Source organism: Myxine glutinosa, chromosome 5 (genome assembly GCF_964187855.1).
Source record: "Myxine glutinosa chromosome 5, kmMyxGlut1.1, whole genome shotgun sequence".
Classification (NCBI taxonomy): Eukaryota; Metazoa; Chordata; class Myxini; order Myxiniformes; family Myxinidae; genus Myxine; species Myxine glutinosa.
Window position 1 is genome coordinate 54,033,116 of NC_136265.1, and position 17,269 is coordinate 54,050,384.

The 17,269-nt window shown below is 48.6% G+C and overlaps 1 protein-coding gene across 4 annotated transcripts in view; it reads left to right on the forward strand.

Annotated features, from left to right (window-relative positions):
• Positions 1–17,269, forward strand: part of LOC137427518 (lysosomal acid lipase/cholesteryl ester hydrolase-like) — a 65,599-nt gene that overhangs the window by 16,814 nt on the left and 31,516 nt on the right. For all 4 annotated transcript variants that reach the window (XR_013623486.1, XR_010984513.2, XM_068117066.2 and 1 more), the window contains exons 4-5: positions 7,724–7,922; positions 10,457–10,566. Coding sequence is in view for 2 of the 4 variants with exons in the window: in XM_068117066.2 (XP_067973167.2) it covers positions 7,724–7,922; positions 10,457–10,566 (309 nt within the window). In the remaining 2 variants the exon portion in view is untranslated. The remainder of the gene's footprint in view (positions 1–7,723; positions 7,923–10,456; positions 10,567–17,269) is intronic.

The following is a 17,269-nucleotide window of genomic DNA, read 5'->3' on the forward strand; positions in this document are numbered from 1 at the left end:
AGTGTCCATATGTTTTATACCTCTCCAACCTCCCCCCAAGCCCTCTCCCTCCCACAGATCTCTCGATGCCCCTGCTCTCAAATGTTGTGTTTGTGTCCTTCCCCCTCTCTCCCATCTTGTCTACCGCTCCCCTTATTTTGTGTTTTCTCTGTCGGTTTGAATTTTGTGTGATTAACGTTAGCTCTTTCATGAGCCTCGATCTTGTATACAAATAAATAAATAAATAAAGAAATGAAGTAAGCTTTTCTTTTGAACCAGCATGCCATTGCCAATGTGCATGCAGCATACCATTGTTTGGCCAGATACATCAGCTGGGCTGTGATATTAGTACAAAGCCTGTGATTGGTCAATTCGTCGGCCCTTGCAGACACAGCATTTGTGATTGGTCTGTTAATAGCGACTGTTTCAAAAGCGAATCAAACATGTTTGTGGATTTTTATTTTTATAATATTTATATATCATAATTTTTTTTAGTTATATCATATTTTTACTTCTTGTGGATGCCGTTGTGCCATTGCTCCTACGGAAACGCCATGATAAGCTATTTATAAACGTTGACTGTTTGTTCAAGGAGGAATAACGCCTTGGGGAGATGATATTAATGGTATTGATATTGTTTTGTCATAACATTAATATTATGCTATTATCGTTAGTTTTGTTATTCGAAGCGGCCTTGGAAAAACGCCACGATAACGCTAACATAATATTGATATACACCTAAACTCACACCCCCATTGACGGCAATGGTGGGGAAAACCCGCTCGGGGAGAAAACCCCCTTAGGGAGGGGGTCAAATGAATGCGCTACAACCTTCATTATGTAATCCTTCATCATCCTGTCAGTTTGGTTGAGATTGGATAAGTAGCGACGGGATGTATTGGCGTCAAAAATTCATCAGACAGACAGACAGACACAAATGGCGTATTTTAGTATGATGGGAACATTGAAAAAAGTAATCAGTGACCTATTATCTATTACTGTTGGAAATATCAAGTAGCCCCCAGGTGGAGACCAAGAAAAAGTGTTATTTTGAGGCATGGCCCACAGTCTATAAGTGCCGGCACGAAAAGGGAGTTCATTTATCTTTCCCCTGTGTCCGTGTTTGAGTCCATGTGTGGAGGTACCTCAGTTAGAAGATTAATTTTACTTCGCATTTCATTTTTCATTCCCAGTTTTTATTTCATTGAACTATTTGATTGTTGAATTTACTGTCTCGTTTGCATGTTTTGTGGGTTCGGGAATAAACCCGTGTATTTTTTTGGTTGAGATAAATGCCTCACATTTCTTCCTACCCGCGCATGTGTAAATTAACCGCCATATATTCGGCTGCTTGCCTCAGGAGTTAAAGCAGTTCGGCTATCCGTCATCAGGTGGTCTTAATCGCCGGTGACACAACATATTATGATGACATATTATGATGCAAAGATGAACTGATTACATTTCAGCATCAGATATCATGTCAGGTAAAAGTGTGATACGTGAAGACAGCTGTAGGTTTTAAAATCAAAGTTGCTACAGGTATGTATAACGTAATAATGTGGGCGGAGGCATATTGGTCGATGTCGTGACGTTGAAGAGTGCCGTTCAAGTTATTCTGGAAAAGATGATCTTCCAAAATGGGTCATGATGTCCAGATGTCTGTCCGTCCGGTCATCTGTCTGTTAAGTTTTTGCTATTTCTGCTACTCCTCCCTTATCACCAGCCTGATTGTTCTGAAATTTGGTGCATGAATACAAGGACAGTAGCCCACACAATTGCTCAGGCTTCAATTTTCGATTTTGGATAATGGAGGTTCTCAGAGGGATTTACTGGGTTAATTACTTAATTATTATCGATTTATTAAGTACTTATTTATTTCCTTTCTCATCTGGGCAATATCTCCGTATCTCTTGAGCTACGAAGCTGATATTTGACAAGACAGTGGCCAAGTGATTTGGCTGTAAAGGGTATTTTTGATTTCTTGATTAATAAATTAATCGATTAATTATTTATTTTGGAGTAATTACTCAATTTGCAAAATGTTACAGATTCGAATGAAACCGTGGTGGTTTAGGGATTCTATTAGCCAATTGATTAAGAAATTAATTATTTTACGATCATTATTTATTTAAATCATGCAATTAATTAAATAATCAATCAATTATTATTGCACACTGCTCCCTCCCAATTCCGTCTCCATGTGCTGCATATGTTATTGGGGACAGTGTACTTTGAATGAATCGCCACTTGTTTTTTAATAGAACATTATGCATGCATATACATTACAGGTCAAAGTCTTGGGAGCAAACACCACCATTTTGGGGGAAATATGAAAATTTTCAATGTAATCTGAAACTTATTTGTTGTAATCTATGTAAATAATACGTCACTCTATGCGGTTTCTCTCACCACTTCCCACATCCTCACTCTCTCACCACTTCCCAAATCATCCCCAATCCTTGTATTGATGTAATTACCCTCCCCAGAGGAGAGGGTATTGCATTTGGGTCCGTTTGTTTGTCTGTTTGTTTGTCCGTCTGTCTGTCTGTTTGTCCACACAGAGCGAATATGCTTTTCTCTGCAATCGTTGGTCCGACTGCCAATACATTTTCACCATAGGAGCGCCTCCTCCTGTAGAATTATCTATATAATAATAGCGTAAGGACTCGACTTTGTTATCCCTTTTACGCCGCACCCAGTCACCCGATGCCCACGGCACTAATGCATTTACGGTCTACGAACCGCGCTCTTTGTTTATCACGTACAGCCAGACTCCAAAAATCTGAATAAGTCGACTTTGGGGCCCAAAAGCATCCGATTAACGGCCGATACGACGCCATCTTTCGACGCCATCGTATTGGCGTCTGCTGGGCGAAGGCGATGCGAGCCGTCCGCTGATTGGACAGTCGAGTGGTGTCATTAAATAATGGGCCGTGCTTACTGATATTGATCTGAAACTTGCAAATGGGCATGTATTGCAAAGCAATTTTCCTTCTTATATTGTCCAAGTCTAAAATACACACCCACACACACACACATAAATCAGCTGATCGTCAAATCTGCATTCCCTACAACCAGTGATTACAGGTTTAAAAAATGATTTTTTGACGTATTGACAACGATGTAAATAGGAAAGCATTAATTTAATTATTTCCTTCTTATTCTGTAAAAGCGGCCTCGACGGTATAGTGTGCGATTGCCCAAAGCAGGTTCTTATTTTGACAATCGTTAGTCGTACAATAAATACTTATGGAATATTAAATGAAAAAAAATGTTTCTTTCTTGAATATTTTAAAGCATTTTGTTTTTCATTCCACATGGTGTGTTTCTTCCCTCCCTCTGTGGACAACCAAGTGTCGGCTTCCGGTGGTAGTATAATCCTCTGTAGCAATGTCGGGTTTTATGAGCAATGATTATGGTGCGGCGCATGTCGAGTCACAGCAGGATTTTATGAAACGCCATTTGAAGTTGTGAAAAAGGTCAGAGTACCTGCTAACATGTCAAGCTACAGCAGGGCGGCGCAGGTCAGTTATAGTTAATCAACGGATCAATGAGAATGTCCTTTACTGTACGTACTGTACTTTACCACATCGGTTAGAAACGCTGCCGCAGGAGATCTCCGATGGTCTTTACTTTAGCTTCTGTTTTGGATTCGGTCCCCGCCTCCTGATACCTCGCCGGTGTGACGTCGCATCAGAGGACGTTAAGCCAGCTGTCTCATCTGATTGGACAGTCGAAGGCGACAGCAAGCCGTCCACTGAGTGGACAATCCAGAGCATGCATTTGTGCCGGTGTTGGCGATCGTTGTTCATATACGCACTCTTCATTCTCATCTTTCTTCCTAACTCTTACTCGGACAAGCAAATCCCCTATGCCATCCATAATGGTACATTCTATCCATACACCACATCCTCCCTTCTGTGGATGTTCCACGGGTTTTGGCTAGTCTATATAATAATAGCGTAAGGACTCGAATTTGTTATCCCTTTTACGCCGCACCCAGTGACCCGATGCCCACGGCACTAATGGATTTACGATCTACGAACCGCACGCTTTGTTTATCACAAACAGACATACTCGAAAAATCTGAATTAGCCGACGTTGGGGCCCAAAAGCATCCGATTAACTGCCGATACGACGCCATCTTACGACGCCATCGTATTGGCGTCTGCTGGGCGAAGGTGAAGCAAGCCGTCCGCTGATTGGACAGGCGAAGGCGAAAGCAAGCCGTCCACTAAGTGGACAATCCAGAGCATGCATTTGTGCCGGTGTCGGCGATCGTTGTTCATATACGCACTCTTCATTCTCATCTTTCTTCCTAACTCTTACTCGGACAAGCAAATCCCCTATGCCATCCATAATGGTACACTCTATCCATACACCACATCCTCCCTTCCGTGGATGTTCCACGGGTTTCGGCTAGTTTTAATAATAATTATGATGTCATAAGTCACTTGGTACAGGCGCCATCTTGGAAAAACCGAAAAACTTTGCACCTCCTATTTCTCCGAACCCACTCCATGGAAAAAAATGGAAATTATGGCTCATTGTCAAGTACTCCCCATTGGAAACAACATATATTCATGGTGATGTCATCGGTGCCTTCATTATGACATCATAATTAGACAAATAGAATACTTGATCCGATCAGTGTGATCTACACAAAAATGATATGGGAGAATTAAATCGATGACATCATTGGTTACGTGTTTTGGCAGCTATATTGGATTGAACATAAATCGACATCGTCAATAAACCACACAAACACAGGAGCTCATAAACACCTCACAAAATACACCACACAAACACATCCTGGCAATGTGCAATCTCTGATTGCTCTTTCTTGTTATTAATATCTTACAATTCCGGTTACAGTATCTCATTTCACTTCCAACTATTTATTCCGTTCTGTCCAAACGAAAGAAGACTTTTCTCAGAGCGTTTGGCATGCCGGATGATGTCGCATTGTTGGTGTCTTCGTTCGTTCTGTTTGTCACATGGTTATTACCCCGCGCACATGAAGCGAAAATTGAATTTGAGCAATTGGTTCACTTCCGTCTGTCCATCCATCCACAAACGTCAGTTTATGATCGAGTAACAACATTATTGTAATTGAATGTTATATTTTTAACACAAATTGGAGAACAAACCTGTAGTTGAACAGTACGTTGGCTCTGCATTTGACCCGATCGCACATACGCAGAGAGGATTGAGATCATTTATTGCTCTGCCTGTCTGGTCGTCAAACAAAATTGAAAATCATTCCAGACAGGAAACCTACATTTTATACTTAGTCACGTGAAAAAGTAAGTACACCCCATGTAAAGTTTTGACTTTTTCAACATATTTCAACATACAGCTATTTGATCTTCATTTCAACAATATTGACAGATAAAGGTGATATAATACAACAAATATCATGAAATATTTACATTTTGTAGTCTATTGTATAATTTAAATAAACATAAATGCAAATTTCGCATGTGGAAAAAGTAAGTACACCCTTGGCTCTAATAGGTGGTATTGCCCCCTTTGGCAGAAACAACCTCAAGTAGGCGTTTCTTATAACTGTGTACCAGTCTCTGACATCGATTGGGAGAAATTTTTGCCCACTCCTCCATGCAGAATACTTTCAGCTGTGCGATGTTTGAGGGGTTTCTTGCATGCACAGCTCGTTTCAAATCCCCCCACAACATTTCGATGGGATTTAGATCCGGGCTTTGACTTGGCCATTCCAGGACCCTCCATTTCTTTCTTTTCAGCCATTCCTTGTTGGATTTACTGGTATGTTTAGGGTCATTGTCATGTTGCAAGGTCCACCTTCGGTTGAGCTTCAACTTGCCGACAGATGGCCTCACATTATCCTCAAGCACCCTCTGGTACAATGAAGAATTCACAGTGGATTCTATGATGGTGAGCTGCCCAGGCCCTGATGCAGCAAAGCTGCCCCAAACCATAATATTTCCACCACCATGCTTTACAGTTGGTATCAGGTTCTTGTGTTCAAATGCTGTCTTTGGTTTTCACCAAACATGTCTTCTGGTACTGTGGCCAAATAGCTCTACCTTTAACTCATCTGTCCAGAGCACATTGTTCCAGAAGTGCTGGTCTTTGCCTTGGTGTTCATTGGCAAACTTTAGTCTTGCCCTGATGTTTCTGGACAGCAAAGGTTTCCTCCTGGCACACCTCCCATGTAGATCAAATTTGTGCAGCCTCTTTCTAATGGTAGACTCGTGCACTTTGACATCAACAGTGGCAAGAGCTACCTGTAGGTCCCGTGATGACATTATGGGGTTCGGGGTTCTTGGAGACTTATTTCAGCATCTTGCGGTCTGCTCTCGGGCTGAACTTGCTGGGGCGGCCTGGCCCGAACAAGTTGGCAGTTGTTTGGAATCTTCTCCACTTGTAGATGATCTTCTGGACAGTCGAATGATTGATTTCAAATTGTTTGGAGATCTTTTTAAATCCCTTCCCAGACTCGTAGGCATCTTTAACCATCTTTCTGAAGGCCTCAGAGAGCTCTTTTGATCGAGGCATGGTGATGCTGCACACTTCAACAACAAAGAGCAAATCAAACTAAATGTCTGAGGTTTAAATAAGACAGGTTCCTCCAAGATCCTCTCGAACGATGTTCTAATCATTTGCACCTGAGCTGGTGCACCTGATTCTAATTTTAGTTGTTTGAAGTAGTGATAAATGTAGGGGTGTACTTACTTTTTCCACATGCGAAATTTGCATTTATGTTTATTTAAATTATACAATGGTCTACAAAATGTAAATGTTTCATGATATTTGTAATATTATATCACCTTTATCTATCAATATTGTTGAAATGAAGATCAAATAGCTGTATGTTGAAATATGTTGAAAAAGTCAAAACTTTACATGGGGTGTACTTACTTTTTCACGTGACTGTATAGCGACGCCATAAAGGACACAAACAACAGAGACGTGAAGAACGAATGGAGGGTGTTAGACAAGGTGGTGTAATCGACACTTCGTCTTTGGCGTTAAACCTCTGATATAATTTTTTTTATATACGACCTTTACAATATTTACTTTATTTCTATTTATTTTATATTATATATTAATTTGAACACTGAAGAAAACAAATCGCCTTCTGACCACTTCCAAAAACCTCCAGTTTTTCAGTACTTGGACATGTTAAATAAGGTGGTGTATAAGACACTGCATCAATGGTGCTAAACTTCCGGATTTTTTTTTATTATATGACCTTTTTCCAATCATTATTGCATTTCAATTGAGTTATAAAGCTGAGCACTGTATGGGGTAAGGTGTTCTATGAACTCTCTAGTTGGTGTTGTTGCTGTTGTTGTTGTTGTTGCTGCTGCTGCTGTTGCTGCTGTTGTTGCTGTTGTTGCTGTTGTTGCTGTTGTTGCTGTTGTTGCTTATGGCCCTCCTGATCTATGAAGCAAAATTCCATCTCATCACGTCCTTCACGGCTCAAACTGTTGGCTGAATATATTCGATTGAGAACAGGTTGATAGATTGGAAACTAGAAAATAAAGTTTGCGCAATTATGGATAGCTATGCAATTATTAATTAATTTTCTTGTGATAAATTGTATTTAGTTCCAACTACCTTTATTTAATGTTGTACTCGATTCGTTGTTGTTTGTGGCCAGAAATTCGTCATGTGCTTTTATATAACTCATGAAAATTAAAAATATGGTAGTGTGTGGTAGTTTCCATGAAGTCCCCGCTGGGATTTGTGGTGTTCCCAGGCACAAGGCCACCGGTGCTCCTTCAACATGGCGTCCTCGCCGACGCAACCAACTGGGTGTGCGACGGGGCCGACAAAAGTCTCGGATTTCTGCTCGCCGATGCTGGATTTGACGTGTGGCTCGCCAACAGTAGAGGAAACACCTGGTCGCGCAAACATCGCAGCTTGAGTCCCAGCGACGCGGATTTCTGGGCTTGGAGGTGACTGCACAATCACTAGATCGGGATGTGTTTATGTTCCTCTGCTGTGGCTCTTCTTTATTTAATCGTGTTTATTTTGCATCGTCACGTGGTCTTCTTCCTCACACCTGCCAACATTGTTTATGCCACATCTTTATTGGGCTCTAATGACGAGGATATGCTTCTCACCAAAATTGTTGGAGGTTTTTAATAAGGGACTGTTTTTTGCAAAATGCGATGTTTGATATTGCAGTCATGTGACGACTTCTCCCTCTCTCATTGGACCTTGTATATTGTTAGTCGTCCAGTTGAATACAATGTATTGAATCGGGGGTTGTTTACTTATTTAAATTAGATATTTCTGTATTTCTTTTTTAATTATATTGTAAAAAAAAACCCCCCCAAAAAAAACAATGCCACTTTTTTTTTTCTTTTTTTTTTTGTATACATAATCGAGGGTCGTGAATGAGCTAACATTTATCACACAAACAAATCAAACAGACAAACAAACAAAGTATATAAAAAGGGGAGCGGTAGACAAGATGGGGAGAGAAGGGGAAGCACATAAACACAACATTTGAGAGCAGGGACATCGGGAATGTGTGGGAGGGAGAGGGCTTGGGGGGAGGCGGCGTGGGAAGGGGGGGGGGGGGGAGAAGTATAAACACAAGGACACCAAGGACGTCCAGGAAAGAAGTTGGTATTTCAAAAAAGTGGATTTGGGGTGAAATTAGCGAGGGTAGGAAAGATCAAGGTTTTGGATGGGGGAAGATAAGAGATGGTGGTGAACAGCTGTTTTAAAGACCTGGAGGGAGGAGTGGGATTGGAGAGAGTGAGGGAGTTTGTTCCAGAGGCGGGAGAAAAGAGGAATGAAGGAGTGAAGGTGAGCAGAGAGTCTTGATTTTGGCAGTTTAACCATAAGAGGGTTGCAGGCAGATCTTGTGCGACCTGTAGGAATATTTGGGGGACAGAGCCCAGAGAGAGCTGGAGGAGCAAGGCCGGAGAGGAGTCGGTAGAAGACAGAAAGACCACCAACCTGCCTGCGGTGAGTGAGTGAAAGGCCCTCGGAGGTCGCTTCATCACGGGAGATTCCAATGATTCTGAACGCTTTGGTTTCAACAGCGTGAAGACGAGCTAGGTGTGAGGCAGGAGCACCAGCCCATAGGGGAGAGCAGTATTCCATTGAGCTGCGGATGAAAGCCTTGTATGTGGTGAGGAGCTCAGGTGTGCCAAGGAAGGACTTCGCACGACGGAGGATGCCCAGTCGGCGACTGGCTTTGGAGGCCATATTTCAAATGTGGTTTTCCCAGGAAAGATCATGGCAGATAGTGAGACCCAAAAGCTTGAGTGACAGAACTTCTTGGAGAGGATTATTCAGAAAGTGGATGGGAGGGTTGTCCAGTCGGTCTTTTCGGAGACATCGTAAGAGTGTGAGATTTGTCAGGATTGAAAGACATGTTCCACTTGTTTGACCAGTCTGTGATTTTGTCCAGGTCTGCAGAGAGTGAGGAGGCTGCAGACTGCCGATCTGAGGGATGAGGAATGCAGCGGCAGAGAGTGGAGTCATCAGCAAAGAGATAGAGAGGATTTGCAAGAGAGTCGGAGAGATCATTAACTTTGACATTATGTGGGTATTATGTGGAGATTAGTGCCAAAAAAATCTCAATTTAATCAATTTTAAAATTAGGCTGTAACACAACAAAATATGGAAAAAGTTAAGGGGTGTGAATAACTTTCTGAAGGCACATTAGAGGGATGAAGGAATGGAGTTAAGCGTTCAGTTTAGAGTTGGTGAGGGTAACCAGGTTTGAGATTCTCGAAGAATACGCACTACCTGGGCGTAAGTCAGAGGGGGAGAGGAGTGAGGCCACAAGGAAAGCACTGGAATACTAAATCCACCAACCTGTCCTCTGTGGGTGAGAAGCAGACGCTGGAACTAGGCTTCTTGTCGAGATATCCCGTAACATGAAGAGCTTATTACCTCAGTGGTACCAAGATGGGATGCAGCTTCTCAATCCCCATAGTCTACGATATTTCAGATGCAGGCCTTGTACAGTGTCATGAGCTCTGAGTTGTGCTTTTACACCGCAGATGATCATAATAATACTAAGTAATGAATTTTGTCGATGAGGACAATGTGGACAGTGCTGTCTTTTCTTGAGTAAAATGATAGTATTCATTCCAACTTACCCTCAGAGCATCAAGAGTCGAGCATAAAGTGTGAACTACCATTTTTTCAGGGCAGGTACACTAGCCCTTCCCTGATGGTCATAAATGACCCATGGATTATTTATTTATATTTAATCCAAATTCTGTTGGTGATGTGCTGCTTCTCCTGCGAACAGCTCACATTCCAGAACTTCCAATCCGAATCTTTCAGTCTCCTGTGTTCATCTACACTTCAGCTTTCAACCTCCCGGACGCGAGTCCACTCCACAGCCCGATGTATTTTATTCTTAGGCCACCACCTTCACTGCAGCACCACCACACTTTCACACCTTTAAAAAACCCCACAAACTGACATCTGTTTTGCACTCTTCCCTCTGTGCTTGCAGTTTTGATGAAATGGCCACGTACGATCTTCCGGCTGTTGTTGATTTCATTCTGGAAGTTACCAGAAATCAGCAACTATTTTACATTGGACATTCACAGGGAGCAACTATTGGTACGCGTGATCTGCATTTGGATTATTTGGGCCACGTAGGATAATGCTTGCTTCAGATCTTTGTTTTGTTCAAGAAAATATATTTTTAAAACTCTGATCTCTTCTTTGCTTGCCTTTCATTTATCATCCAACTTGTTTTAATTGCTTCGCTCGAGTTGATGTCCAAATTGAAACTCAATCACCATTGTGTTAGTGGAGCAAAGTATGGGTTGATTGAGCATTGAGAGGTGTGTGTGTGTGTGTGTGTGTGTGTGTGTGTGTGTGTGTGTGTGTGTGTGTGTGTGTGTGTGTGTTTTTGGGGGGGGTTTTTTGCGTGCGACTACATGGCCCATTTCAGCTAACAACTGCAAACCTAGTCCTCAATCTCATCACGAGCTTCCCCCTTACTCATTCGTATACTCCGCCATACCTTTCACGTGTACACACAGAATTCTCTTGATGCTCTTTCAATCCATACTTTGCTCCACTAATCCTGGGCCACATAGTCCAGGATTAATGGGCTTTACTGGGTCACACGGTCAGTTACTCGCCAGTTTTGCTGGTGCTCCTGCCTCTCTTCATCTCTTCGTATTCCTTGTTTTCCTGCCAATATTTTGTTTCTTCTTTGTCTTCAATATTCTGTCCGGTCGTGTCCGGCCTTCGACCGTGAATGTGCCAAATTTGGGCTTTAAAAGCCGAGAAAGAAGCGAATGGTTTTGCATACAGAGAATTGTTAATGTTAAAATACAAGTTAAAACTGACATACAGTATATTGAAGGAACTGCGCTCCAACGCGAGTCGAAAGAATTGACGCGACCAAAGACGGAATTCGTCCGAGTTGCTTTATTGAAACAAAACAGCTCAGGTATTCTGACAAGCCCGTTTATCGGGCAACAATATATATACACATTTATGTCGGGAAGTTTGCCCGGCAAAAGCTATACCGGGCATGCCCGGGTATCAAGGGCGAGCCTTGGAAAGGCGAGTCTGGACCTGCCCGGGCGTGTTTGGCTGCGGCCTGGCAAGTCGAGGCTGGGCGTGCCCGGGCGCTCTGGGCGAGCACTGGAAAGGCGATAGCGGGCATGCCCGGACGCTCTGGGCGAGCCATGGAAAGGCGATAGCGGGCATGCCCGGACGCTCTGGGCGAGCCCTGGAAAGGCGAGAGCGGGCATGCCCGGGAAAGACGAGACCGGGCGTGCCCGGGAGGTTCGGGCGTGCCCGGGAACAGTGAGTCCGGGCATGCCCGGGAGAGGCGCGTCTGGCCGTGTTCTGGCCGGTGCAAGGCGATTATGTACATCCAGCGGTAACCGCTACACACGCCCCTCCAGAATCGACCTGCACCGGCAGGGTCAATTTAAGGGGGGTCCGGATGACCCGGCCGAAGCGACCCCTGGAGGGTCGTGGGAGGGGTCTGACGTGGTGGTGGGTGGTCGAGCGGGGGGAACTGTGGACGGGGGGCGGCCTCGCCGCGGAGGAAGGGCCAACCGTGGTGGTCGGTCGACGTCCATGTGCGCCGGTTTGAGGCGGTCCACAGAAATCCGGTCCGGCCGGCCGCCGAAGTCGACGATGAAAGACTTGTCGCCCCGTCGCAGGACCCGGAAGGGCCCGTCGTACGGCGGCCGGAGTGGCCCCCGGTGCGCGTCATGACGCACAAAGACGTACTCCGCTGTGCGAAGCGCCGGGGGGACGTAGGACTGGGGGCCACCGTGGCGGGACGTCGGCACGGGGGCAAATCGTCGGGCGGCCTCCTGGAGGTCCGAGCGCTGGCGAGCGGCGGACCAGGGACTGGTAGCGTCAGGCACGAATTCGCCCGGGACGCGGAGTGGCTGGCCGTAGACGAGCTCGGCGGCGGACGCCTGGAGGTCTTCCTTGGGGGCCGTGCGAAGGCCCAAAAGGACCCACGGCAGCCGGTCGGCCCAACCGTCGTCCTGAAGGCCGGCCATGAGTGCGGCCTTCATGGAGCGGTGAAACCGCTCGCACAACCCATTGGCTTGGGGGTGGTAGGCCGTGGTGCGGTGCAGCGTGACCCCCAACGAACGGGCGACCGCGCCCCAAAGCTCAGACGTGAACTGTGGGCCGCGGTCGGACGAGATGTCCGCTGGTGCGCCGAAGCGCGCGACCCAGGTGGCGATGAACGCCTGCGCCACGTCGGCGGTGGTGGTGGAGGTGAGGGGCACGGCCTCCGGCCACCTGGTGGTCCTGTCCACCATGGTGAGCAGGTGGGTGAACCCCCGCGAGGGGGGCAGGGGACCCACCAGGTCCACGTGGACGTGGTCGAAACGCCGTTCAGGCACGGCGAAAGGTGCCAGCGGGGCCTGGGTGTGGCGGTGGACCTTGTCTCGCTGGCAGGCCGTGCAGGCATTGGCCCAGTCGCGGATGTTTCGTCGAAGGCCGTGCCAGACGAAACGCACCGACACCAGCTTCTGAGAAGCTTTCCGGCCCGGGTGAGAAAGGCCGTGGATGGAGGCGAAGATGCGGCGCTGCCAGGAAACGGGCACGATGGGGCGAGGCTGGCCCTGGGAGACGTCGCAGAGCAGGACGGTGCCCGCGAAGGGGATGTCGGCCAGGCGGAGGCCCGTGTCCGCCACGCGGAGTGCCTGCACCGAGGCGTCGGTGGTCTGGTCGGCCGCCATGAGCGTGAAGTCCATGCCGAGGTGGACCGCGTTCGCGCTGGCCCGCGAAAGGCAGTCGGCCACGGCGTTGTCTTTGCCGGCGACGTGCTGGATGTCCGTGGTGAACTCCGACACGGCGGAGAGGTGGCGCTGCTGGCGGGCCGACCACGGCTCCGTGACCTTAGCCATTGCGTAGACCAACGGCTTGTGGTCGACGAAAGCCGTGAACGGGCGGCCCTCCAGGAGGTGTCGGAAATGGCGAACGGCCAGGAATAGCCCGAGCAGCTCGCGGTCGAACGTGCTGTAGTTTAACTCGTTCGGCCGGAGTTGCCGGCTGAAAAAAGCGAGTGGCTGCCAAACCCCGTCCACCCATTGCTCATGGACGGCGCCCACCGCGTAGTTGGAGGCGTCCGTAGTGAGGGCGATGGGCGCGTTGAGCACCGGGTGAGCCAGCAGCGTTGCGTCGGCGAGGGCCCGTTTGGCACTGGCGAAGGCCGCGTCCATGGCCGCGGACCAAACAATGTCATGCTTGGCCGGCTTGCCCCGGAGGGCCTCGTAAAGGGGCCGCATGAGCTGAGCAGCGCGGGGCACGAATCGGTGATAAAAATTCACCATGCCGAGGAACTCTTGGAGGGCCTTGATGGAACGGGGATGCGGGAACGTGGTGATGGCCTCGACCTTGGTCGGCAGCGGCATGGCCCCGGTCTTGGTGATGCGGTGGCCCAAAAAGTCAACGGTCGTCGCGCCGAAGTGGCATTTGACCGGGTTGACAATTAAGCCGTGCTCGCTGAGGCGACCGAACAGTGTTCGGAGGTGGAGGAGGTGCTCGGCGCGGGACGTGCTGGCGACGAGGATGTCGTCCAGATAGACGAAAAGAAACGGCAGGTCGCGCAGCACGCCGTCCATCAAGCGCTGGAACGCCTGGGCCGCGTTCTTGAGGCCAAACGGCATCCGCAAAAATTCGAACAGGCCGAACGGCGTGATGACGGCCGTCTTCGGGACGTCGGCCGCCCGGACAGGTACCTGGTGGTAGCCCCGTATCAGGTCAATTTTCGAAAAGATGACCCGTCCCGCCAAACGGGCGGAAAAGTCCTGAATATGCGGGATCTGGTACCTGTCGGGGGTGGTAGCGTCATTGAGACGGCGGTAGTCGCCACACGGGCGCCATCCACCCCCCGGCTTTGGCACGATGTGCAGTGGCGAGGCCCACGCGCTATCGGAGCGCCGCACGATGCCGAGGTGCTCCAACGCGTCGAATTCGGCCTTTGCCACGGCGAGCTTGGCTGGGTCGAGGCGGCGGGCCCTGGCGTAGACCGGCGGGCCCATAGTGGGTATGTGGTGCTCGATCCCGTGCCGCACCGCGACGGCCGAAAACGTCGGCCGCGTGAGGGCCGGGAATTCCCCGAGCAGGCGAGCGAACTCGTTCGTTGCCGGGAGGGCGCACGCCAGTTCGGTCGGCGCGGAGCTGCTCATTGTGCACGCCAGGGAGCTGAAGGTCTCGGCGTGGACAAGGCGCCGTCGTGTGACGTCGACCAGCAGCCCGTGCGCGCAGAGGAAGTCGGCGCCCAGCAAAGCCACGGGGACGCTGGCGGTAACAAAAGTCCATTGAAAGCGCTGGCTGCCGAAGCAGAGGGTGATGACGCGTGGGCCGAAAGTGCGTATGGCCGAGCCATTAGCAGCGACCAAAGAGGGGCCGCAAACTGCGTCCAGCCTGTCCTGCTCGGAGGCAGGTATGACGCTCAGTTGGGCGCCGGTGTCGCACAGGAAACGCCGTCCAGACGCTTTGTCCCGAATAAACAGCAAGTTGCCCGAGTGGCCGGCGCTCATGGCTGGGAATGAACGCCGGCCCGGCCGTTTCCCGACCTGCCGAAAGTGCACGGGGGCCGGCACGTCCGAGCCTTGTGTCCGAACCTGGCGTGGTAATAACACCACGCCCGGTCAGGTGGAGGCCCCGGCCGTCGTGTCGGAAGCGGGCGGTGCGGCGTGGCGGCCGCCAGTTGCACCGGCAGTTCGGCCTCCAACCGCGCAGGGCGCTCGGGCGTCGACTCGGACGGCGGCAGGCTCCAGGTAACCGCGCCGATGTGCTGGCCCGCCGAGGAGATCTTATCGGCTTCCCTGGCGAGGGCGCGGGAATCCGTGATCAACGTGCCAGCCAGGGCGAGGCGTACCGGGTTAGGCAGCTGACGGAGGAACAGCTCCCGGAACAGGAATGCCGGAGAGTGCTCGCCGAGCAACGAGAGCATATAGTCCATGCGCTCGGACGGGCGCGTGTCGCCGAGCTCGGGCAGGTCAAGCAGGCGCCGTGCGCGTGCTGCCGGTGAGAGGGCGAAAGCGCCGAGGAGGAGCGTCTTCAGCGCGTCGTATTTGTCAGCAGCCGGCGGGTGCTGGAGGAGGCTCAAGGCGCGGGCCGCGGTGGCGGAACCGAGCGCCGCCACAACATGGTGGAAGCGGGTGTCGTCCGCGGTGATGCCTCGCAGGGCGAACTGGGAGTCCGCCTGGGCGAACCAAACAGCCGCGTGAGCCTCCCAGAAGGTAGGCAGTTTAAGCGTCACTGCCGTATCCATGTCGGTAGGTCACCAATGAAGGAACTGCGCTCCAACGCGAGTCGAAAGAATTGACGCGACCAAAGACGGAATTCGTCCGAGTTGCTTTATTGAAACAAAACAGCTCAGGTATTCTGACAAGCCCGTTTATCGGGCAACAATATATATACACATTTATGTCGGGAAGTTTGCCCGGCAAAAGCTATACCGGGCATGCCCGGGTATCAAGGGCGAGCCTTGGAAAGGCGAGTCTGGACCTGCCCGGGCGTGTTTGGCTGCGGCCTGGCAAGTCGAGGCTGGGCGTGCCCGGGCGCTCTGGGCGAGCACTGGAAAGGCGATAGCGGGCATGCCCGGACGCTCTGGGCGAGCCCTGGAAAGGCGATAGCGGGCATGCCCGGACGCTCTGGGCGAGCCCTGGAAAGGCGATAGCGGGCATGCCCGGACGCTCTGGGCGAGCCCTGGAAAGGCGAGAGCGGGCATGCCCGGGAAAGACGAGACCGGGCGTGCCCGGGAGGTTCGGGCGTGCCCGGGAACAGTGAGTCCGGGCATGCCCGGGAGAGGCGCGTCTGGCCGTGTTCTGGCCGGTGCAAGGCGATTATGTACATCCAGCGGTAACCGCTACAATATACTATATAATGATAATCTGCTCACTTTAATGTTAAAAGTTATATTGATTGTAAGTTTGTAACCATCCCAACTTTATAAAATAATCACGGCACGCCCCGAGTACAAACCACCGAGTTTCGACTCACTCCGACCAGCAGTTTAGGAGTGCGTGCGAGACAGAGAGAGGTGGCTAGCTTAGTATAAAAACGCCACATGCACGCACACGTATGTTTGTTTGGTTCTTTTTACATAGTATTTACTATGTAAAATTTACTATGTATAACACACGTGTTATATTTACAATGAAGGCCATCCTCACATTATAAGTTTAATTTCAATATTATTATGTACATTTTGATGGTATTCATAGAATACTTACCCTGTGCAACTTGGTGCGAGCCAACTCTTCTGTTTTTGAACATTTTTTTTTCTTTCATCCAATATGGCTGCCAGACAATGTGAGAGATGACATCATAAATTTATATTTTCTAATATAATTGTTGCATAGATCATGCTCAATAAATTTGAAACTGATCAGACTAAGCGTTGTCCCTGTCGAATTATGACGTCATAATTACAGCACCAATGACGTCATCGTTAACAACACCTATTCCCCATATGAAATTCTTTACAATGAGCCACCTTTCAATTTTTTTCCATAGAGCGGTTTTGGAGATATATAGGTGCAACATTTTTTGGTCTTTCCAAGAAGGCGCCAGTACCACATGACCTATCACGTCATGATTATCATTAAAATATTATAAAGGAGAAGGCGCTCCTATGGTGAAAATTTTGTGTCATTCGGACCAAAAGTTGCTGAGAACATTTCTAATAATGTTCCGATAAGTGTTGTATCTGTTGAATTATGACGTCATAACAGGCACCGATGACATCATCATTAACATATCTTATTCTGCATGGGGAGTAGTTGACAATGAGCCAGGTCTCAATTTTTTTCATGGA